Source organism: Taurulus bubalis, assembly GCF_910589615.1.
Source record: "Taurulus bubalis genome assembly, chromosome: 6".
Lineage (NCBI taxonomy): Eukaryota > Metazoa > Chordata > Actinopteri > Perciformes > Cottidae > Taurulus > Taurulus bubalis.
In genome coordinates this window covers 15,094,552-15,118,738 of record NC_136594.1, presented here as the reverse complement: position 1 = coordinate 15,118,738, position 24,187 = coordinate 15,094,552, and the positions used below count along the sequence as shown (strand labels likewise).

The following is a 24,187-nucleotide window of genomic DNA, read 5'->3' as shown; positions in this document are numbered from 1 at the left end:
AAGGATAACCTTAATGTCAGTAACTATTACTAGTTGTATTATTATTAATGATTTAAGGATATTGGCAAGTCAAACAAAAGCCTTAAAGGAGTTTACAATAGAGTAGAAGCATTGCTGTGTCTTTTGTGGTGATCACATACAGATGCTCTTTAATCCTTTAGGCGTACTGTGCTTTTTCGATCCTGACAAGGGCTTATTGTATGGGTGGAATGAAAACAATTCAGTGTACTGATTAAATATTAAAATGCCTTTATTTTACATGGCAATAGGTATTTAATATGACCACATTGCAGCCGACATGGGTGTTCATCACGGTTGTATCTACCAAGTTACATGAAACACATTTCTGCCACCATTGTAGTACAGTGGAGGTTAATGCAATGTTGATGAATGAAGAAATCCAATTTGAATGGAACATATGTAATTGTGTAGAGAAGGTCTATCATCCCATTTCCTTTTCAATATTATTGATTTGTTGGAAAAAGGTCAACAAAACCCACCACAGTATGCCAACTGTATACTATGCACTACACACACACACACACACACACACACACAACCAGTTTAATAAGGTGCCGTTTGTTGCAACACATTTTAAATGCTTATTCCATAAAATGTCAAATCTGTCCATCGAAGACAATTGGTGGTATATGTTTTTATTGTCCACAGTAGATGGGAATGAAAAGGGTGTTGAATCTTGCTTCATGCTCAGATTTTCTGCACCCAACAAGATTTTTACAGCAAAACTGACACGTTGCAAATGAGAAAAATAGTTCATGTGTTTTTTTATTTTATCAGAAATAATAAATCTGGGAAAACAAGTATACATTCATCATCTGTTTCCTATTCCCTGCTCACGTTTATTTGAGCAGGATATCTGAGCGTTAGATAACCATCACCAGAATTAAGTTTATTTAAAATAAATGTTGTAAACGGTGTATCCCAGTGATTCTTAACCATAGGGCCGCGCCCTCCCATTGGGCCGCCAAAAACGTCCCGTTTTTCGCCTGGGGGCCGATGTACTCCAGATGCAGATAAGGTCTGCCGTGTCACTGACAGGCAACTCCAAATGTGCTGTGAAAGCCAGCTGTCACAGATATGAAGATCAACTTCTGGTTCTGCAAACATCAAGGCTGCTGAAGCATATCATTCACATCATAAGGCTATATTTTAATTTGCACTTTATTAAAATGTTATTTACAGTTTATTTAATTTGAAAAATATTATTTTGAAGTGTGTGCACACTTTTGTGAAGTGTGTACACACAGATATTCTCCTAAGAAAGGAAAACCCTCACTTTCACTGTCTTAAATATTCAGGTTTGAGGTTTATTAACATTGTGGATTAACCGAGTGCACTGTAGTAGTTCAATAATACAATTAAACCTAAAAAAAAATACTTTCCTAATAATTGTGGAGTGTATTTCTTTTATTACCACATTATGTATTTATCAAATTTCAACAAAAACATTTCCTTGTCCCTTGTTTTTGTTGTAGTGTAGAACAATCGAATAATTAGTTATTTTTGTGTTAATACGCCTGACTTGAGCCTTTAAATTAGTTCTTGTATTAGCTTGATTTGTTCCATGACTTGTTGTCTGTGCAGATTTACATACCCATGATCAATAAATGTCTTTGTGATGATCACATTGTATCATGTCATTTATTTGACAAAGTTTTTGCTTGTTGAACTGTAGGCAGATTTTATTTAGTTATTTAATACAAATGAAACCAAGAGTGTGATCAATTAGTTAATAAACCAATACAGTGTTAACATTTCAATGGCCCCGGGGCACTTTGTACTTGAAAAGTTGGGCCCTGAGGTCAAAAAAAGAACCACTGGTGTATCCAATACCTGATGCTGAGTAAAGCCAACCTAACTTAAGCCCTTCAAGTCCTCGTTACAAAGGCAGATACCAGCAGGCACAACCACAGTGGCAGTGACAATGTTAAGGCAGGAGGGCCTGCAGAGCGTACAATGGAGTGATAGCACTTGCCCACATTTCCAATTGTATCTACAGCTACAAACTCAACAATCTGCGAGCAGCAGGAGGCTGTGTAGTTGGCCTGAATGATGGGATCACTCAGTGAAGTGGTTGTTAAGTTTCCACGGCCCTGGCGCAGGGAAATGGTCTCTATTCCGGTACCATTTCCGTCTGTAAGGGTGGCCGTAAGCTCCCACTGGAAAGGTTCACACTGAGACACATCTTGAGGGCAATCATCAGCCAGCACATTCACCACTTCACACAAGGGCTGAACAAAATCTGTAATCTGGACAGAGAGGAAAAGAAAGGTAATATTTGATTAATGAATCACAGCAAACTTCAATCCAGATCTGTTGGATAATTGTATACCTTTTGAAGAAGTGCATCTGTAAAAGCCTTTTAATAGAGTGCTGCAGGGAAGACGTAATTTTGTATGCCAACCTAAAAGGTTGGTTCCCAAAACAAAAAACAATGGGATATTTCCATTGGATTTTGGATTGTTGCAGAAAATTAACTCTGGCAATCACAAGTTCATGATACTTACATGTCTTGTTCAGCAAGATAATCTTCACAAATGAACAGTACACAATGGTCGCATGACTTCACGTCACCACCACGAAGCTAAAGGCAGACTAGTGGTCGGTTTGTTGACTCATTAGAGTCGGGTATTAACTGACATATTTTATGTGGGGATACAAAACATAAAAAAATCTTAAATTGTGTTAACCGCGAACCCTAATTTTCGTCATCTATCAAAAAATCCACAAAAAAAAACTATTTTCCCACTTTGGCAAGAGACTCTCTATTCTATACATCTAGTTTATTTCACGGTGTCCATCTGTGTGTAAACCAACAGGTGTCTAGTTACCTTGCTAACGACAGAGATTCTCAAAACGATGTAATTGGAGTCAACACCGCTGGCCGACTTGGCTTCCAGAGTCACAGTGATGTCAGTGCCTGATTGTGTGTTGGCAGGTGTCGAGATGATCATAATAGAATTAGCATATTGTCCAGTTGTCAAGGTGAGACTGCCAAGAGAAGACAGAAAAATACACGTTGTGATTACAGAAGCTATTACTGTGAATAATTGAAGCATTTCATTTGGATTAAAATATAAAAAGTCTACTTCCGTGGTAAAAAAAAAGAGCAAACCCAGTTTAATTTACTCGACACACAGTTGACCAGTCACAATGTGAAGTGGGTGTGAATGTCAGATCATTGATTTCGGAAAGTTACAGAAATTGTTGGACACAGTGCCCCCTAATTGTAACAGGGCATACTGCTGCCGCAAGCCTGCCTGCGGCCTTTACTCCAACTAGTGAGTGGGATTGCACAAAGTTACTCCACTTAGATGTTACTTTGCCCTCAGCCTCAGGTAGCAGGAATGGATGCGCTAGATTTAAAGATGTGTCAGTATCAATAAGGATATTTAACAGAAGAATAGTTTTTAGTTGCTTCTCCTCACTTGCTTGGGTAGGTCATGGTGAAGCCTTTGTCGTTTCTGCCACTGATGGAGTATTGACCACCAGAGCCCTGGGTCATGACACTGAAGGGGAGATTGAAGGCTTTACCTGGCTCCACACTGCTGTCCACCACAGCCTAAAGGGAAATAGAAGTGAAAGATTAAAATACAAAACAGGAGGAGAAAGGAGGAGACCCTGGGGAAGACCCAGAACACGCTGGAGGGATTATACAGTATCTCCCAGCTGGCCTGGGAACATCTCGGGATCCTCCAGAATGAGTTGGAAAATGTTGCGTGTGAGAGGGAAGTCTAGATCAGCCTGCTGGGCCTGCTGCCACCGCGACCCGACCCCAGATAAGCAGATGAAAAATAAATAGATGGATGGATGGAGGTGAAGAAAAGTGTTATTGTTCTTACATACTACAAAAGGGTGAAAATTCATTTGTCTTACTTTAACAAAACAGGAAGTGAAAAGACCAACCTTGATGTTCACTTTGGAGACAGACATCTGGGTTGTAGACTGTCTCTGAAATTCACTGCCTGACACTTTGTCAGTTCCTTTAAGGATGACCACAAACTCTCCCTCAGGGACGTCATCAACAGTCATCAGGATGTCTCCGTTGCCCATGTCAGTTGTTGTGCTATTTCTAACCGTCTCAGGACCAGACACAGTTACCAGAGCAACAGGCCCTATGATCATGGAGGACGGACCTTTCCTACCCATCACTGAGAGCATCAGAGTGGCTGGCTGGCCTGAGTTTCCAGAAGAGAGAAGTAAAGAAATAAGGTAGGGACAAAAACAAGAGGAACATTCATTTTCATGACAAAAAATGACATTAGAGGGTTTGGGGAATGGGGGGTGGAAGGATGCCTGATTTGGCCATCATCATCATAATCTTAACTATTTTATGGGCCTTGCAAAAATACTTAGTAAATTCCTGCATTAGTTGATTTTGTCACTTAACTATCAAACCATATAAAGTTGGTATGGGAGGGTGACCATGTTTTCAAACCACCAACCCGGGGCCAGTAGTATAGCAAATATTCATGTGAACATGTTTGTGTTTTTACATTGTGGTAGGTATTAATTTAATTTAATTTAGGTGAAAACTGGGATATTTGAGGGGACTCGGGACACACTTCAAACTGGGAAAATTCTACACAAACTGGGAAATCTGCTCAACATATGTCAAACCTGTCAGCAAAGAGTTGCTCATATACACACCCAGCAGACATGGAGCAACATTAGCATTTGTTCAGAGTCGCGGTGATCCTTTGTCATTATGAAAATATTAAGTATAGAAGCTTTAAAGATGATTTTTCTGTCTACCTGAGCTAGACAACACACAACAAGAAATGTCACTTATTTTTCACGACTATGATAATATTTTTGCACAGAGACCACACATTGTGGCGACTTTAAAAAAGAATCAATTATCCTACAGTTCCTATAGAGACTCTTAATTACACCATTGCTGCTTTATTGAATGTATTGTACCTGCTTGTGGACGCCCACTGAGTTGTGCGTAACCTGGATGAGGTCCCCCGAAGCTTTCCACAAAGTCATAGATAAAGGTAATAGTACTCTGGCCTTGAAAGACAAGCACAGACTTACAGTTAATACAGAAAAAGAAGGAAAAAAAGAATTACGTTTGACCAACAACTGAATAAAAAAAATAATCTTTTGAGATTAGAAACTGAATTAATTTATGTGGTTTTCGTAGATCAAAAATGAGTGGAAATCAGTATGAAATATGCTACTGATTAAAGGTTTTAATGTGGGCTTTCTTGCCAAATATTAGATGAGAAGATCAATACTTTCATGTCTGTAAATGAAATATGACATGAACATAAAAGGGCATGTTTAATGAACAGAGTAGCTGACCTGTGACTTTAAGTGTGTATGGTTGTTTGGAATTGATGTTAATCTGCCAGGTCCCTGTCTTTTTGTCAGCGTGGAAACGAATTCTCCACAGGTTTCCCACTGTGTGTATGGTCCCCAAATTACCGCTGGCTTCATTGTGCTTCTGGCTCACACCTGTAAATTGATGGCAAACATTCATTATTCATAAATATCTATTGCAATCATATTCTCAGGCAGAAAGAAAAGGAAACCCAATGAGTGTCAAGCATTTACATTGTCTTAACCTTTTTAAAACCCACCTATTTGTAGGCCCTTTCCTCGAAAATTGCATATTCAAACTAAAAAGGGTGTATCTCTGCAACCACTAGGGCTATTTGAATAATGGTTCAAATTGGTTGTAATAAATGGCGACACATGTGAGATTTTGTTCAGATGTGTAAATATCAGTCTATGTGTTACTGGTTAAGAGTAAATGAAGATAACTGATTATTATTTGAAATGATGCAACTGTAAGGTCCAACTCTAACCCAAATCATAGCACAATATGTGAACATTCTCTCTGCAAATGTTGACTTGTGAAGCAGAAAAAGTTAAAGAGGGTTTAGTACAGAGAAAATTTAGTCGAGGACTCCAAAATTTGCATTGGGGCACATTTGCATTTTTTCGTGTAACAAACCATATATTTCACTTGTATATCACTTATGGTGTTCAATACATCCAAATACAGCAATATAGCTTTTTTCATAAAACAAGCTATGATTTACAGTTTTATATAGCAATTGCTCAGTCTCCCCCCCCCCATAGGGGAGACGCAAACACGATGCAAACACTTCAAATCGGAATGGTTTGTTACCTGCAGGGTTGGTCAGCGTGAAAGTAAGAGCTTTTCCTGTGATGTAGATGGTGATATTTTTCAGAGATTCATCCAACATGAAGGGAAATGTCTCCTGCCCAAGGTTCCTTGCTCGCTGAAGAACTGTCACCTGAGGGAGATGGGGGGGAAAACAGAAGAGCCTGATGATTTGCCACTTTTGTAGCAACCCCCTGAAGGCTACATGTTCAGATAGTACATAATAGACTATCAGAACTGCACAGTTTTACCAGAGCTGACGTAGAGGTGTCAAGGATGACGTCTGTGGCCTGAGGCAACTGACTCTTTGACACCTGGATGGCCTGGCCTCCAGAGGCCAAAGCCAGATCCTTGTAGTCTTCAAATGAGCTAGCACGGAGGTCACGACGACGCCTCCCACTGGGCCCGGTCATAAAGAATGACACCTATGGAAATCATTAAATATGGAGATTACACCCCCAGCCTTTACATTAAAATTCACTTTAGGGGCATCTTTGGGTGTCAGTCAGTATTTACCGTTGACTTGGTGCTCCTGATGAGAGCAACAATAGTGTCCTTGAGGACAATGTCTTTGGCTATAGCATCAGTGAAAACGTAGATGTGGGAGGAGGCAGGAGAACCGGTGAGAGCCAACTGGAGAAATAAAACAATGAAACATATCAGTTCTTTCTGCATCACCTCAGTCTTTAAGGGGATCATGAAAAATATCTGGAACATCAACAGCCACCCTAGTCAGTAAAGATTATAGTACCTGAAGTCCTGACAGGCACATCTCAGGGGGATCACCACCTCCGTTTGCTTTGAGCTTAGAGATTTCTTTTTTCATTTTATCGGGGTCTGTTGTCCTGATCATAGGTCCAAAATCTACATATAAAGCATAGAAAATTGGCTGAGTGTCAAGTCTAACCTGTATATAAAATGTGTCTATTTTAAAATCACTTTTCATCCTACAGAACCACTGTGAGTGGCAGGTGGCTATAGCTCGTGGGGATGAGAGGTAGCCAGCTCGATCCCCATAGTTTGCATGTCGAAGTGTCCCTGAGCAAGACACTGAACCCTAAATTGCTCCCCGGGCACTTCACTAGGGGCAGCCCACTGTTCCTTGAAATACTAAGGATGGGTCAAATGCAGAGAATACATTTCCCCACTGTGGGACTAATAAGAGATTATTCTATTCTGAGTCTATACATATTTACAGTATTCACCAGAGTTTGGCAACTCTTTACATACGATCATACACTAGTTTGTAACTCGTGTTACAACTATATGGCCAAGCATTACACTGCATACAATTCTATGGCATTATCAAACCACCAAGGGTCTAAGACAATTCATAATTTTATAAATTATCAGTAAGGTAGAAGAGATCATACCGGGGTCATTGAACGGCACCAGAATGTACTCGGATGGCTCGTCCTGCGTTCCTTTTTTGCTGTTGATTATTTCGTAAACAACCTCCCTGGCCTCCTGGATATCATCTGACATACTGCCAGTGGTGTCAATAACAAAGCACACAACAGATGAGCGAGCAATCCCCATCATTCTGTGAGAAATAGAAAGAAAGTGGAGAATTAAAGGTCAGGTAAACCTAATCTCCCCCCCACCCTCGCAGTGAACGGTGAAATCATTAAGTCAAATTTAGTCAATTTATACACATCACCTCACTGTCATACCTCAGAAAGTCGATGTCTCCAGCAGCTAACTGGATGTCATCCAGCAGCTGGAGGCTGGCGGCTGTGGCTGCATTCACTGCAGAGTTGTGGAGATCGACGTTGTCCGAGCGGCGCTCATCTTTGCTGATGCCTCCGCGAGGTTCTGCTGTGCTAGTCAGGTCAGCGGCACCTCCATGGCTACATTTCCCTGACAAAGGGCAGAAGGGACAGGCGGTTGAACTGGGACATGGTTCAAATTGCTGTGTACTTGAGTATATGACTTGTTTCTGCTATGTACTCAAGTATGCTTTTCTGGGTAGACTGAATTAACTGGCAGAATTATTTTTTTTGTACTCAATTTTATGAGTGTTGCATCTGAATTTTATTACGTAATTAAAACCCAATACAATCTGGGGCATCTTGACACCACTGGCATCTGGACTGAAGGAATTTTTGCTGAACTTGCATGATTTTTTCTGATTTTGCGCTGGATCCAACCGGGCCTCGTAGAAGTATTAAGAATAAATATATATATATATATATATATATATATATATATATATATATATATATATATATATATATATATATATGTGGTGGCAGGGGCGTGGTTAGCTCAGCTGGAGAGGGGGGAGGCTAGAAGCGACTCAGGAAACAGGTGTCGGGATGAGACCTAATTGGCCTCAGCTGGAGCAGATTGTGTGTGTTTTTTGTGTCTTGGCAATATAAGCCATAAAATGGACGGAGGAGGGAGAGAGGGGCGAGGAACGCAGGTCCCAATAAAGACGTTGCCAAACAGCATTACGGTCTGCGTGTGTCATTTGGGCTGGGGGAGACTCGGGGAGGTAACCAATCTTGTTACAATATAGAAATGCAAATCATCTGGCATATGGTCTTGTTTACTCACGTAGGTTGTATAGATGCATCGCTATTAAATTGACCAGAAATCATCAATTAAAGTTCCTTCCTGTAACCTGTTTAGTCATTAGGAAGTGAAATATTCTTCGGTTTATATAATATCATGATTTCATATATATTTATAATATTTACATATTTTGCTCACTGTTGAAGTTAATTTCCTCCTTTAGGGGTATTAAAATGTGATGCACATTGTGGTAACAATATTTGAATATGGTTTGGAGACATGTTTGTCACTGATACCTTTGGGCTTGGCAGCTGAGAAGATTCCCATGTAGCCAGATGTGAGTTTCTTCTCTTTCAGGATGTTGGGCAGGATGGAATTGGGGCACGTGCCACTGGCACAGTCCCTGCACGTGGCAGTGTTGACATCTACACAAACAAAAGGTATACAATATCCACAGTTAGTAATCTTTTGGAGTTTTATTAAGCAACAGTATGGATATAGTCTACATCATGACATGTTACCAAACACAGACATATTTGCATAGTTATGTGTATGACACACACACCTGCCAGGTTTTCCAGAGGAAGGTCTAGGCGTATGAGGTTAATGTATGGCTCGGTGTATCCCAACTCCACCCAGTTACTGTGGCTGTAGAAGTCCTGACGGAGAATGGAAAGATACACTTTAACACCTTGATACAAACACATAAAGAGCGTTAGAATTCCTCTATTTAGTCTCCTTCCTCGCCCATGTTGTTGTCTCTAACATTCTTTCCTCCAAATAAAATGTCTGTCTATTTCTCCATTTCCTCCTCACCTTGCCCTTTAACCTTTATATACCCAGCAGTTTATTTATACCCATCTTACCTGTAGTGTATGAAGGACTCTGCCCAGTGTTTCTCTGGCAGCCTGGAAGTTCTCCTCGCGAATGTTAGCCTTAATGGCGACGATACCCTCAATGATTAGGCCACGTCCTTCCAGAAAGGCCTCTGAGTTGAAGTGGTGTGGAACACTAAAATAGTTTTTCACAAGTAATAACTGTAAGAACAAATATTGTTTTAAGTTTAACAGAGCTCAAAATCCCATATTTCATCGCTCTTTGATAACAGTTGCTTTGTTTTGATCTTTCCCCAACCTGTTGACAAAGTCGCGGTCTACCAGTCCGTTCTGGGTGTAGATCTCTTGAAGAGCAGAGCGAAACTTGGCACCAGATACTTCTCCTGTTGCTGTGGGACCTAGACATGCTTGGACCAGCTCCTCAGCAGACGGACCCTGCAGCCAGACGTCAAGATAAAATAAGATAATCCTTTATTAGTCCTGCTGCGGGGAAATTTACGGATTTACAGCAGCAGAAGGTAAAGTGCAACAACAGACATATTAAAAAATAAACAATATCAAAAGTTTCATAAATAAGCAAAACAAACTGTAATAAAGAACAGTAAAGAATACACAGTAACTGAATTATTATATATACACACAGAATAACTATTATTGCACAGTGTATATATAGATTAGGGCTGGGCGCGCTAACGCAGCAAACTATTAACGGCATTAATTATTTGATCATGCGTTAACTCGTTATTTTTTTTTTTCAGACCTGAGCATCTTGCGGCTCTCCCTGTCCGGCCCGCATGAGGTCAATCGAAAAAGAAATAAATAAGGTGCACGCCATAAATGCAATACAACGGCACTGCTTGACTACTGAAGGCGATTTACGTATGTCCGCATGCGCTTCCGCAGCCTACAGACCGGCTTGTTGCCAACAGACTGACGCGCGTCTTGTTATGTAGTTTCTGTTCTCAGCGAGCAGCATGTTTCTGCCGCAAGCCGCTCCGCCTCACAGAGCGCTACAGAGAGAACACTAATCGCGCATGCGCAAAGCCGCCGCTGAGATGCCTGTTAGCTGTCCTTCACATCTCCACCGAGTAAGAAAAACTGAACTGAACAAGATCAAAAGCAGTTATTGCTTTTGTATAAAGTTAATCAATTGCTAGTCTTTAACATACATCTTTATGGTAAGCAACAAACTAAACATGACAAGAAGGAGTGGCTTGTCCCTCACAGGGACCCTTACTACTGAACAGACTGTTTATGTTGTTTCCTGATAAAAAAACAATTGTTTCTTCTTCAGCATGATATTAAGCTGTTTTACATTAGAATAAAATAGTCTATAACATCTGAAAATAAATACAATATTAATAAATTGTATAAAAGCATTCAAAAAATGAAATACATCATTTTTTTATTCCCTAGCATATATTTTTGATTTATATACTTTTGTTAACTTGCTATTGCTCCAGAGTGTGTGTTATATTGTTCTGATAACATTACTTTAAAATAAAAGCAAGCAATACACTAGTTTTTACTTCATTATTGAATTTGGCTCATAATGCGATCAATCGCAGAAGAATCATGCGATTAATCAGTTAATTTTTTTCAGCGTTACCTGGCCCTAATATATATATATATATATATATATATATATATATATATACACAAATCTTAGGACTCTATTTTCTTGCAAGTGCAAAGCTAGCGCTCTTGCAAGGTGATTGAGGAAAGTAGGGCCAATGTGTAGATATTCGCCATCCAGCAATGAGGTTTCAGATTGCAACCAACGAAAACTACGGAAGCCAATGCAACATTGCGAATGGTCTTAGAAACAATTTTTGGTTTGTCTGTTCTAGGCTGCTTTAGAAACATGGCGGTGCAACACAGCACACTTCGTTATTAGGACTCGCTCTGTATGTAGATATAAGAAGATATTAAGATTGGAAGATTCACCTGCTGGAGACAATACATTTCTCTAACAAATTGCATGGCAAGTCATCAGATAGTTGTTGAAATATTTCAGAACCAAAGTGGTGGATCAACAGTCCAGCAAACCAACATTAACACCACTACAACGCTAGTGTGGCTAAAATATCAGCCGATCACGACAGTTCTACGTAAAGTGACTCCCAAATGCAACTTCCCTCACTCTCGGCTTCAATATTGTTTAAATGCAAAAAGCAGACTGATGTCTTCTCACTGAAAAACATTAAGGAGCAGAGTAGAGTGAAAATGTACCCAGTGTATATGTGTGAAATGAGGTTGAATGTGAGTATGTTCGCATGTTGTGTGTGACTATGTTTGTTTGTGCCGTCTTGCATGTTTGTTGTTCTCCGTCCTACCGTGGGGTTGAACTCATGACCAGCTGCTTCAGCCACCGACTGACATGTCTCTGTCACTTTTTGCAATAGGGCTGTTCCTGTAATGCTAACATGAGTGGATGCCCCACCCCCGATGGGGACAAAGGCCATTACGGGCCCTGATAGGACCAAAGTGAGCAGGGCAATGCCCAGCACTGAAGTCATGATCAATCTACAGGAAGGGAGAACATTATTAGATATCAGTTATTAGGCTGGTTAAATGATACATGATGAAAAAAAAGGACTGTTATTCAAAGTGATTCAACTGCTTTGTATTCTGACTTTTAATGTTTATACTGACAAATGTTGCTGAAAGCTGTATTAGAACTGAAGACACATTACATTTACCTCTGTAGAACAAAAAGAAATGAAAATACTCAAAGTCATATAAGAGAATTTATGTTTATGCATACTCCAAAATGATACTCTACTACCCCATGGCGAGTGAAAACGCAAAACAAGCGACAAAAGCTGATGTTTAGATGTTTGTCTTTGGCAACCTTTCAGATATCCTGGTGTTTTTCACAGAAAATAAGAATTATTAGCAGCCATGTTATTCAATGTACTGTACTAACATGGCATGCAAAGCTCATTAAACAAAGATACACATTTAGTACACACATGAAGAATGTGCTGATGCAGCCACTCCCCACCAAACGTCATTGCACTTTTTGCTTTGTCTTTTATTTGCTATTCACAGAGATTTCTCAGTGATTTTGCAAATAATGAGCTGAAAGCTAGTTGTACATTTTTGTATCCATATTTTGTCCATCTGATATTCATTGATTGAATTCCAATACTGCTAACCCGATACTAACCTTCTATTTATGTTAAGAATAGCTGTTAATGTAGATGTTAAATATAACATACAAACAAAAAAGTTAATCGTAGTTTACAACAATGCAATGGACTATGGGCCACTTTGATTTTAAATATATGCATTCAAATATTTCCCCCACAAAAGAAATACACAATATGATAAATGGTAGTGTTTATTCTATACTTAGAATTATTCAGTTGTATTTGTTTTATCATTCTAAAAACATTTTCAAATTAATAAATAATTTAAATTATTTCATTTCAAAATGTTTTAAAAACATCAAAATATCTTTAGCAATGTGGAAAAACTGTAAACCTTGTCAACAATTTGAAATTTAAAATACAAATACCGTAATGTCTTTCAGCTGTGATGACTCCAATGACTCCTAAAGAAGTGTGACATGTAACCCCACCACTCCTCTATATAGCTGAATATATATACTTTGTACCTTGGAGAGGGTGTGTGTGTGTGTGTGTGTGTGTGTGTGTGTGTGTGTGTGTGTGTCACGTCTTTATCAGTCATCATCTCAAAATCATAAACTGTGGTCACACCTTAGGGACCCACGATACTGTAACTGAGTGCAGTGACACACATTGAAATAATTCTAAATAAATGTATCTACAAGATTATCACACAGTGTGAAGGTTCAAACAAAGATAGGACAAGTTGAGAAATTGCTTCATACATTCTTACAACCTCTTAAGTTAAGAAGTGGAGGGCAGGAGGGTTGACTTTGACACACAAAGTATTTACTCGCTTTCAACAAGTCTCTTAAAAATAAGATTAAACTCACAAAATGTAATATGAAAAATATTGTGTCCACCACTTTATGGTCATTCTTAAGACACCATTTGTTGAGACTTCCAGCATGTGCTCATCTCTCTCTTAGTCCAAGTGGCTCATAACAATAAATGTTTTAACAAAACAATGCTTTGATTGTGATGGTACAGTCATGTGTTTGTCAAAATAGGTGTTTCATAAAAGACTACAAGGCCATTGTAGTCTGATTGCCGTAAAATTAAATAAAAAGTTTAATATACTTTACTTTTTAATCACCCCAGCATATTTGCCAGTATCACACATAAAATCCCATTGTACTATGAGGTCACAGATTGACTTGAGTATTGAGCGTGGGCGAAAGCTCAAAGATTTCAGCACTCAATCCCAGCTATGTTCATAGGATGACACATAACAATTGTCATTCCTGAAAAATATGGACAGGGCAAGAGGTGTTTTACTGCAGCAAACCCAGAGGCGTAGTTTCTTGGAACATTCCTGCAAGATGCCGATAGTGCCCTGCCTTACAAATCCTTTGCCATAGCAACCGGGCGGCGAATTGACCCTTTTCCCGTATCTTCCCAGATTCATAGGTTTAAAGTGCACAGAGGGTGGAAAGCATCATAGCAGAGAAAGAAAGCATACATTTGAAAGGAGCTGACATGAAAGGAAACGTTCCCAAAAGTGAGTTAAATAGAAAGTGTAGGAAGGGACAAGTAGACAAAAGCAGAACATTAAAGAGCAAAGGAATGTTAGATGAGAAAAAACAGATTAAAAAAATGAATGGAATGAGGAGAAAGAATGACCAACTAAGAACACTTTGCGTATAGGCCATGGCATTTTTCTTCTTCGTTGACTGACTGCAAGTTGGAGGAGAAGGATTATCAATTAAATGCTAAATGGACTGCACTTTTGTATAGCGCTTTTCTAGTCGTCCAACCACTCAAAGCGCTTTAACACTACATGTCATCATTCACATCTTCATACACCGCAGGCAAAGCTTGCGGGAGCAATTTGGGGTTAAGTATCTTGCCCTAAGACGCATCGACGTGTACTAGCGGAGCCGGGGATCAAACCGCCGATCCTCTAATTGAAGGACAACCTTGCTCTACCACTGAAGCACAGTGTACATCTCTGTGCTTTCAATACAAAAGTAGCTCTTTGATGTTTCGGCTGAGAACAAAGACTTAAGGCAGGGGCAGCTTGCATCAGCCTGACTACGTCAAAAATGGCTTTCAACAAACCCAAAACTAGCTTCATGCAGCATGACGCCCTGACAGTTAAATTATGAGCTTTGTTTTTGGGTGATTATAAACTGAAGAGAGCCTACTCATTTATAATATATTCCATTCCTGCCAATAGATCTCAATAGTTCTTACACTCTGGTGTTTTAACAATTGTATCATACACCTGGGGAGTTCCACAGAAACGTCAATACTGATGTTCCATTTCAGAACATGTGAATGCCAATTTATCTAGCAAACAACAAAAAGGCCAGCCTCATGGTGACACTAGGAGAAAAGCCTACTAGAGTCTATGAATGTTTGACCAAAAGGCATGGCAATTCACTCGCGAGTGGTGGACCAACAGTCCAACATTAACATAAAGCCACACCACTACTGTGGCTAAAACATTAGCATACTGTATGTCTCTCAGAAACAACTCTCCTCACTCCCAGCTTGAGTATTGTTTAAATGCAAAAAGGCAGACTGATGTTTTCCTTTTTCAAAATATTTAGGTGAAAATGTGCTATTTTTAAACATACATGTGTGTTGAAATGAGGTTTAATGTGAGTATGTTTGCGTGTTGTGTGTGACTATGTTTATGTCGTCTTGCATGTTTGTTTTCTGCCACCGTCCAACATGTCCACCAAATGTCTTTACACTTTTTGCATTGTCCTTTATTTGCTAGCTGTACAAAAATAAATATATTAATTAAGGAAAATGTAATTATAAAAAACACAATATTAATATATACAAAAAAGTGAATGGTAGTTTACAGCAATGCAAAATACTTCTTTAAATTTAGTTGAAAAACTAGGGAAAGACCTCTTTGATTTTTAATATATGCATTAAATTGTTTTCCCTACAAAATGAATACTGTTCAATAATCTGATAAAAGGTAGAGCGAACTAAAAATGTTTCGGAGCCCGCCAAAAACCGTCAAATAACCAAATAACACTTCTAATGCTGATGATCCTGTCATTAGTCATTTTTAATGTGTGTGCAACTCTGTTCTGGTTATAGTGGCTGACTTAATTTTCAATTTTTTTGTCAATAATGCGTGTAACACACGTTTTGCCATTCAATGACAATTTATTTATGGTTCCATGAATTTATCACAACAACCATTGCTGTTGTTCACCGCTGATACTGTGAGCTTCCAATGTGTGTGTGTGTGTGTGTGTGTGTGTGTGTGTGTGTGTGTGTGTGTGTGTGTGTGTGTGTGTGTGTGTGTGTGTGTGTTTATTATTTATTTAACTTTTTAAACAGTCTTCCTCTGTATAATTACATTTTTTATTATAGAATTTATTATAGAAATAGATAAATATGGTTTTGCAGATTTGGATCCAGAAGTCGGCACTGGGGATTATCTGTAGGTCTTGTTCAAATGTTTTTGAAGGGAGGGATATTGTTTGGTCGGACGTGGAGATTATTTAGCTGATTTGGGATAATAGTCATTTTGTATTATTATTGATGTTGAAGAGATTAAATGATTTAATATTGATTTTGGTCTGGATAGAGGGTTTAATCTGAAGAAATTAGAAAGAAGTGATTCTCACCAATGCTCCCCAAAGATGAATTCATACTTGTATGTTGATGTAATCTATCATCATGGAAACTACAGCCCAGTATATGAAGTGTCAGGGGAACTAGTTCATACAAGTCTTCCAGACAATGACATATCACATCATATTTTGGTCTCTGTTACTACTGTCTCCTTCTTGTAAGCAAATTCTCAATGCTTCTCTTATGCCTATGAATTTAAATGTCAGGCCATTGCTTCCATATTGACACGCTCCTTTACTCATCAGATATCTTGTCAGTTTAAAGGGCGGAGCAAAGGGAGGTATGTCCGTGAAACATTTCATTCTCTCTCTCTCCTAACATGTGTTGCAGACCTACTTTTTTTCCATGCTGCTCTGATACTCCCACATTAGGTATGTTTCTTCTATTACATTTAATTCATATTTCAGATTCATATCATGTATTCAAACACAGATATAGTGTATATAATAATATGTGGTGCTTATTATAGCAGGGTTGGGGATTTATTTTTGTATCATACAGCTCTAAAACACAAGCAGCTCTATGTTTTTATGTCAAAAGAGTAGTTACTGTCTCTTCTCTACTTCTATCACGCTGTACGTGTACAGCAATAATCCGGGGATATATCTAACATGAGGAATTCACAATAACATTGGATGTGGGTTTGACTGACTACAATACAATTTAATTGTGATTCGTAAATACACTCTGTGGCCAGTTTATCACCAGATCTATATAAAGAGCCCTATAATCTCTACCTTTATTAAGATTATGCTGTTTAGATTTTTTAGATCATCTTTTTTAATAGATGGTACTATTGCATTATTGCTTCATAATGAGATGTGTTCCTAATATTTACTCCACCTCATCTATGTAAATGAGTGTAGAGTAAATATTAGCTGGGTGTGCCTAAAAAAACATCAGTTAATCATCTATATTGAATCCCCAAAGCAACCAAACAGCAGAGCATCTTATAATGAGTTACAGTGTCAAACACAAGTAGAGATGTGGAGCCAACTGCAACTCTAATATCAACTACATGAAAGTGCACTGCTACAAATGTGTACATTGACAACTAACCAGGCAGTTAAATCAGCACCCCCAGCCATAACACACAACTTTGTGTTCATGGAAATTAAATTACCAAAATAAAAGCCACAGAGCTCATCAGTCTGTTGCAAGGTTCACCATCTTGTTGCTGTACTATGTGTTCAGTGTTTCCAAGAAGCATCTGCTTCTCATATTGTGGTTATTTAATTCTCAGCTATCACATCAACACATTCACAACGTAATGTTCAACCCAGTCACCAGAAAAAAAGTTTCTACATATGGGATACGTTGAATGGAGATGTTTCTGAACCAAAAATGTATTTCATGAATATGTTTGTCAGCCTCGTCTCAGACTTTAAAAAAAATTCACAATGCTATATCAACATGTCCATGGTATGCATAAACTTATAATGGCAACATTTTTACAAGTTAGGCAAAAACATATTCTGATTTGTGACTAGCAATTTATATTTAAATGGGAGTCACATCAGCATTGTGTCATGGACACATTTACTCATGTCTGTATTCATGTGCAGACATGAGGGTGCGTTGACCTCATCTACGCAGTCAGTCTGAGGGGATGTGACTAAGTATGGGGCCATGGCTGGATGTAAGAATACAATTGCAACACTTTAATTGTTTATTCTGAAGTATTTAGTAATAACTAGAGGTTCCACATGTCCTGTTACTTCTTTTTACTCCAAAGTGTACCTCATATAACCATATATGGAGTTACTAAACTATAAACTCATTGGTCACAACCATATCACCTGAAATTATAAATGTACAATCCGAGAAGAACTAAGGGTGAGAGTAGAGTAAATCTAAATAGCTGAAATTCCCAATCAGGTCACAGAATCTGTCGGGTCAGACATTAGAGTGTAACACGAGAAGAGAGCAATAGGGTTTAGTTCAATTTATTTGCATTACATTTATTTCATTCTTGAGATTGAGGTTGAATTACACCACCTTAACAAATAAGGACCTGTATTACTTTCAGTTAACTAATTACTTAGTCCAGGTTTAATAATGGTTTATTTGATAAGGGTACAGTGCACATTAATAAACACATTTATCTAAATGTGGCAGAGTTAGCCAAGAGGCTATTTTTCATCTGTGGTCCCGAAAGGCAGATGAAACAGAAATGAGATTAAATATACAAGGTTATACAATATTGACGCTTTACAATGCATGCACAAAAAAATCAATAGAGTGAGACTACTAATTTATGTAGTATCATTATTCAGGAGACTCTTCGACATTGTCAAGTACGAACAAGACATGCAACACAGAGGCTCACAAATTCATCACACACAAAGAAAATTAAATGAGGAATAACTATGTTAAAATAGAATGGACTAAAGACAAGGTAGTTTCATTGGTTATCTCAATAGAAAAGAGATTGTTGAGCTAGTACCTATTTGGGCTCTCAAGCATTCTCTGACAGTATTGCTTAACTAAGCAAGCGTAGTTGCCCAAGAGCTGGTATGCGGTTAGACCACAGGAACAGGATTAGACATGTTGTTTGAATCAAATGGACAGTGTAGCGTAAATGTTTTTTCTCAATTGGGTTACTAGAGAATTTTTTGTGTATTGTACGCAGTTTCAACTTTATGTGTAGCCCAATTATGTTAGTGTGTCATGCAACTTGAAAGGCTGTAGCACAGGATGTAAATATATGATGCATGAAATGTCCTGGCATTATGTCTTTCTTGCTCTTGTTACTAAACACAATTTAAAGTTAACTTAAGGAGACTGTTGCACCAAATATGAGTCACATCAGAAAACAGTAGCCTTCTGCTGACAAGAATAATGTTGTTATGTATTCCTGCCAGATTCATCCTCTGTAGTCATGTCAGTTACGTTGTTCACTACATTTTTTACAATTATTAACATAAGGATTTAACAGTTTTCATCTGCAGTAAAATAGATTTGCAATTTATCAATTTGGATAGCAACATTATACTGTGCTCATTTGATTGTGTCACTGTTGTATGTGAGAAAAGGGAGTACTGACTTATCAACTATCTACAGGCCATAGCACATCTGTTGTTCATATCATCGTCATCATGAACACTATCACTGTTCTGGTAAATATTTTTCACTGTAGATAACCATGAACAAGTACATCAGCTGCACGTAACGTGCTTTCAAACAAGAACAAGCATGTGTGCACCAGCACCCCTGACCGATTTTAATCAGCTCTCTGTACGCTTCTTATCACTGTTTTTTTCTTTCTTACAGAGCACCAATGTTTAACACGACGCCCACCTCAGATGCCTCAGGGGCACAGCTGATCTGTCCCCTGCTACAGATAATGAAGGAGCACAAACTCAACAACAACACACAGGCCAACTTGGTAGTGATTTACATCCACGGTCTGGTCTCCTGCCTGGGAATTTTGGAGAACGCCCTCATCCTGTGGGTGGTGGGCTTTCGCCTGCGGTGTCGCACAGTGGCCTCGGTCTGGGTGCTCAACCTGGCCACGTCTGACTTCCTGGCAACTCTGACACTACCCCTCTTCACCTTCTACCTTTCGTCCTCACATAGCTGGGAGCTTGGCAGTCTACTTTGCAAAACACAGGCTTCCATCTTCTTCTTGAACATGTTTGTGTCAGCCTTCCTGCTGGCCGCCATATCAGTGGACCGCTGTCTTTTGGCAGCCAAGCCAGTGTGGAGCCAGAATCATCGCTCAGTGGCAGGAGCGTGGAAGGTGTGTGCATTGGGATGGCTGTGGGCAGTCATCAATACACTACCTTACTTCCTGTTCCGCTCAGTGACTGAAAAACAGGATGGGAGGAAACTGTGCTATCATAATTTTGCCTTGTATACATCGTCTCTGGAGAGAGACTGCAAAGTGAGGCAGGCAGCAACAGCCATCTCCAAGTTGCTGCTTGCGTTCCTGTTTCCCCTGGTGGTCATTGCAGGGAGCTACATCCAAATTGTTCTCAGCTTGAGGAACAGGAGCAGAAGGAGGAAGCAGAGTGCCAGCAAGCTCACTGATGGACTGATTGCGTCCAACAAAGATGGGGCATCAGGAACTACAAATACCCCTCGAACCACAAAAAAGACTATCTTTCTCCAGTCTCGGGCCTCCGATTCATCTTCATCCATGACACCCACCTGGTCCCCCACTACCCGTAATCAGACCAATCACAGTCAGCTGTCCCAGAGCTACACCAAGATGGTGACATTTGTGATTGCAGCATTTGTTCTGTGCTGGGCCCCCTATCACATCTTCTGCGTGATTGAAGTGACAGCCCAGTATTGGCTCAAAAATCTCGACCTGGTGGAGGTGGGGCTGCCCTTGGCCACAACCTTTTCATTCTTGAACCCTGTGTTGAACCCCATTCTGTACGCCTTCAGCTGTCCCAGTTTCTGTGTGAGAATACGACAGAGTCTGGGAGCAGTGTTTGACGGTCTGGTCGAGGAGGGAGGGGGGTTACTGATTGTGCCAGGGAGAAGTTTAAGAGCTCATATTGGACGGAAGATCAGTCAAGATGTGAGCCTTGCTTTACAATCACCCTGTCAATCACCTGAAAGTCAACCTCCCTAGCCACTCTTTAACCCTCTGAAGGCCTCAAAGACACTCACATGGAGCATTCAAGAGAAGAATCAAAAGATGAAGTGGAACATAGCTAAGATGTTTATTTGTTAATATATGTTTGATTCAGTGGAATCATTTAAGATATGTCTTCATGTCGGCTACATGTTCGCCTAATTCAATGGACGCTCTCTGACCGAAAAAAGCTGTGGCCACAAAAAAAGAATGTGAAACAGGAATTAGTAGTATAATGTAATTGTTGAGTATTTTTAGCGATGCTCGGAGCTGGCTCTAGGAACAGCAACGTCATTAGGTTGCTTTGTCCATGTTGGTCCAGAAAAAACATCTCAATTATTGGATTGTCATGAAATTGTTACTGACATTTGTGGTACCCAGGGATTAATGTTATTGACTTTGGTAATCCCCTAATATTTCCTCTAGTGCAACCATGACGTCAACATTTGCGTTTTTTATTGAAATACCTTAACTATTAGATGGATTGCAGTGACATTTGGTACAGACATGTAAGTTCCCCAGAGGATGAATTGTAACTTTGGTGATCCCCTGACTTTTTATCTTGTACCATCGTGAGGTTAGTCATGCCTTAACATGTATTGGACAGGTTAGGACGTTAGGGTAACCATAAAGTTAGGTACTGACAATGTTGTCCCTCTTCAGGATGATTTGTAATAACTGATTGGACCCTTAACTTTCTATGTAGTGCCTTTATCAGGTCTGAATTGTTATTTCTCCAACAGTTTATGTGAGGAAGATACTCCAATATTTACATTTTGAATACATTTAAATATTGTCAACGATATTTTGCACAGCATTGAATGGCCTCACAAACAGGATGTGTTTGTCTATACACATGTGGCCTTGGTATTAAATTGAAATGCATTTTGTACAGACAAAAATATTGGTCTGGTTTAGGTTAATTCAGTCCCTTTTTTCAGGAAAGGGCTTTTGAGTAATAGAGTATATTAGAGTCTATGAGTCTATAAAGATGTTATCATTTGGTTTTTGTGGACTGAAATCCCTTATCTTTTCCCTTCTCACAGTAAACTGTAAAAATAGACACAGAAATAAGAAAAACAAATGCAACCTGTGAGGGGTCATGAGATGAATAAAGGGATAGGGAGGAAAACAAATACATTTTGCTGCGATAAATTATGTTTTTTATTGCAAATTGTATTCAAATGGAGCATGAGTGAGGAGAATTGTAAGCAAATGCACACAAGTAATACACTTTGGTTAGTGCAGATTGGAGCATTGTGCTATGCATATTGTAGCCACCAGAGAGCAGTATAGCACTGATTACATAATCAGATATGAAATGAAAAGTAGGATAATGCTTTTCAGATTGTGTAATCTGTAGGTGCACTTTATATCTGAACTCCTGAATGTCTGACCACCTTTCTGAGTGATTGGATTTGATCATTTCTGATATCTGTTTTGAATGACTCTTTCAACGCTGCCATATTTGTCTGGTTCCATCACACTCAATCGGACACACCCACGCACCAACAGGCTGAGGTGTAATGTAGGCCACATTAGCGTGGGATTACCATAGAGGTAGTTGTAATTTGGAGAGAATATTAGAGAGAGAAGATCCAGAATATAAAGACAGAGCAGGATTAAAACTAACGGACCAGACTGACATACAAAGCTCCACTTTCCTCTCGGCCATTCAATTCAGATTATCTTTCTGTCACTTTCTCGCTTTGCGACTATCTCTCATTTCTCCCTTTCTGTTTCATCTATTTTATATGAAGTTGGCAGAGTTAACTCAAAGTGACAAAGAAACAGGAACGGAAAAAAAAGAGCAAGGAGGGAAGAATTTAGGAAGGAAAAGTGTCACCAGATGCATCCTGTGTACAAGTCTGAGGGCCTTTTCTTTGTTTCCCCACCTTATATTTCATTTCAACCGTCAAGGTTTATTGCAAAAGAAACACGTAAACATCATAATAATCAACTTTGACAAACGCAGAATACACCTCATTGTTATGGATTTAAGTGATTGCACATTATCTCTCTACTAGAAGTCATCAATAAAGGACAAATAATTAAAGATGTCATAAAGCTCATAATAGCCAGATCTTAGAAAATAAAAGAGACCCATTCCATTAAGTTCCATTAAGATCCATCCATCCATTATCAGCTGCTTATCCGGGGTGAAAGAAAGTTTATAAAAAAAGTAAAACATAACATTCACCTTTTTGCTGCACATTTTTGTGCAGTCCCTAAATGATTATGTGATGACTGGATGGAGCGGTAAGGATGAGGTTAACTGACTTATACTATACAACAGGATGGTCTTAACATGTCTTGCTGTAATTCATATCATTTCTCTGATGCAGTAAAGAAAACAGGTTTACTGACACTCGACTACACACACAGAATCACATAGAGAAGGATAAAAATAATGGAACAGCAGGAGAACGGTTGATATTGAGGCAGATAGGTTATATAAAGTGCTTTAAAAAGCAGTTGGTATAGAAATAAGGAAACAATTAAAGAGACTGTGGAGTGAGGAATGGTAAGTATTGCTTTAAAGGGTGCGCTGCTACAGCACTTATTGCTGACAGATGCTGACTATGATGACAAGAGAATTAAAGCCTGTTGCATGTCAGTGATTTTCACACACTAAAGTATACACTCACCAAACACACATACAAAATAGATGAATTGGGATATGAAATAAATATAATGATGGTTGGTTTATGTCTGCAACAAAATGTATTTTAGGCACCTAAAAGATGAGGGTTAAAAAAAAGGTTTACACTACGTTTACAATATTCTGCTTAAGTTAAGTCAGCCGACTGATCCAAATGTGATACTTATCTATGTTCGCTTCAAATCCACGTCAAAACACCCAAAACTATCCTTTAAGTGAAGGTAAACACATGTTAGAAGAAATAAACTAGATATTATAAACACACTGATACAAGATCTCTTAAGGAAAGTATTGTACATACCTTTGGTCTCCAAGGCTAGATTTGTTTTGCTTGTACAAGTTTGTACACAATACGAAGGCTGCTCCTTACTGTCAGATGCAGCTGCATACTGCGAATTGTTATTAATACTGTGGGAGTGAACTTGGTATGGGGAGGGAACTTGGTTTGTAAATTTCCACTATGTATTTCTGAAACTGTGACTTTCCTTGTGGTTATTAACTGGCATTTCCACCCATTGATTCATGAGTGTCCTGGTAATTATAGTTTTAACATCGTCAAACCCTCTCTTTTAAACACACCATCAATCCCATCACAAAAAACACCTTACAGTTTTAACCCTGACCCTAACCTGCCTTCCTCAAAAAAGCATTACCTGTTGATGCCCCTCAACTTGTTGCCCCTCC

The 24,187-nt window shown here is 39.0% G+C and overlaps 2 protein-coding genes across 2 annotated transcripts; one reads left to right on the top strand and one right to left on the bottom strand.

The window, feature by feature from the left end:
- Positions 1 to 239: 239 nt before the first annotated feature.
- vwa11 (von Willebrand factor A domain containing 11) lies at positions 240 to 12,032 on the bottom strand (the record flags this gene model as incomplete). The annotated part of the gene is made up of 17 exons (XM_079219827.1): positions 240 to 2,270; positions 2,853 to 3,012; positions 3,450 to 3,583; positions 3,928 to 4,199; positions 4,945 to 5,037; positions 5,332 to 5,484; positions 6,164 to 6,293; positions 6,412 to 6,585; positions 6,677 to 6,793; positions 6,912 to 7,024; positions 7,534 to 7,703; positions 7,834 to 8,020; positions 8,974 to 9,102; positions 9,243 to 9,336; positions 9,544 to 9,688; positions 9,812 to 9,948; positions 11,850 to 12,032. 17 exons carry the CDS (start codon positions 12,030 to 12,032, stop codon positions 1,890 to 1,892), a joined length of 2,772 nt encoding a protein of 923 aa, XP_079075953.1. The 3' UTR covers positions 240 to 1,889.
- A 7,501-nt stretch (positions 12,033 to 19,533) lies between these two features.
- On the top strand, positions 19,534 to 20,838 carry LOC306737439 (prostaglandin D2 receptor 2-like; the record flags this gene model as incomplete). The annotated part of the gene is made up of 1 exon (XM_079219173.1): positions 19,534 to 20,838. One exon carries the CDS (start codon positions 19,534 to 19,536, stop codon positions 20,836 to 20,838), a length of 1,305 nt encoding a protein of 434 aa, XP_079075299.1.
- Between the last annotated feature and the right edge of the window lie 3,349 nt (positions 20,839 to 24,187).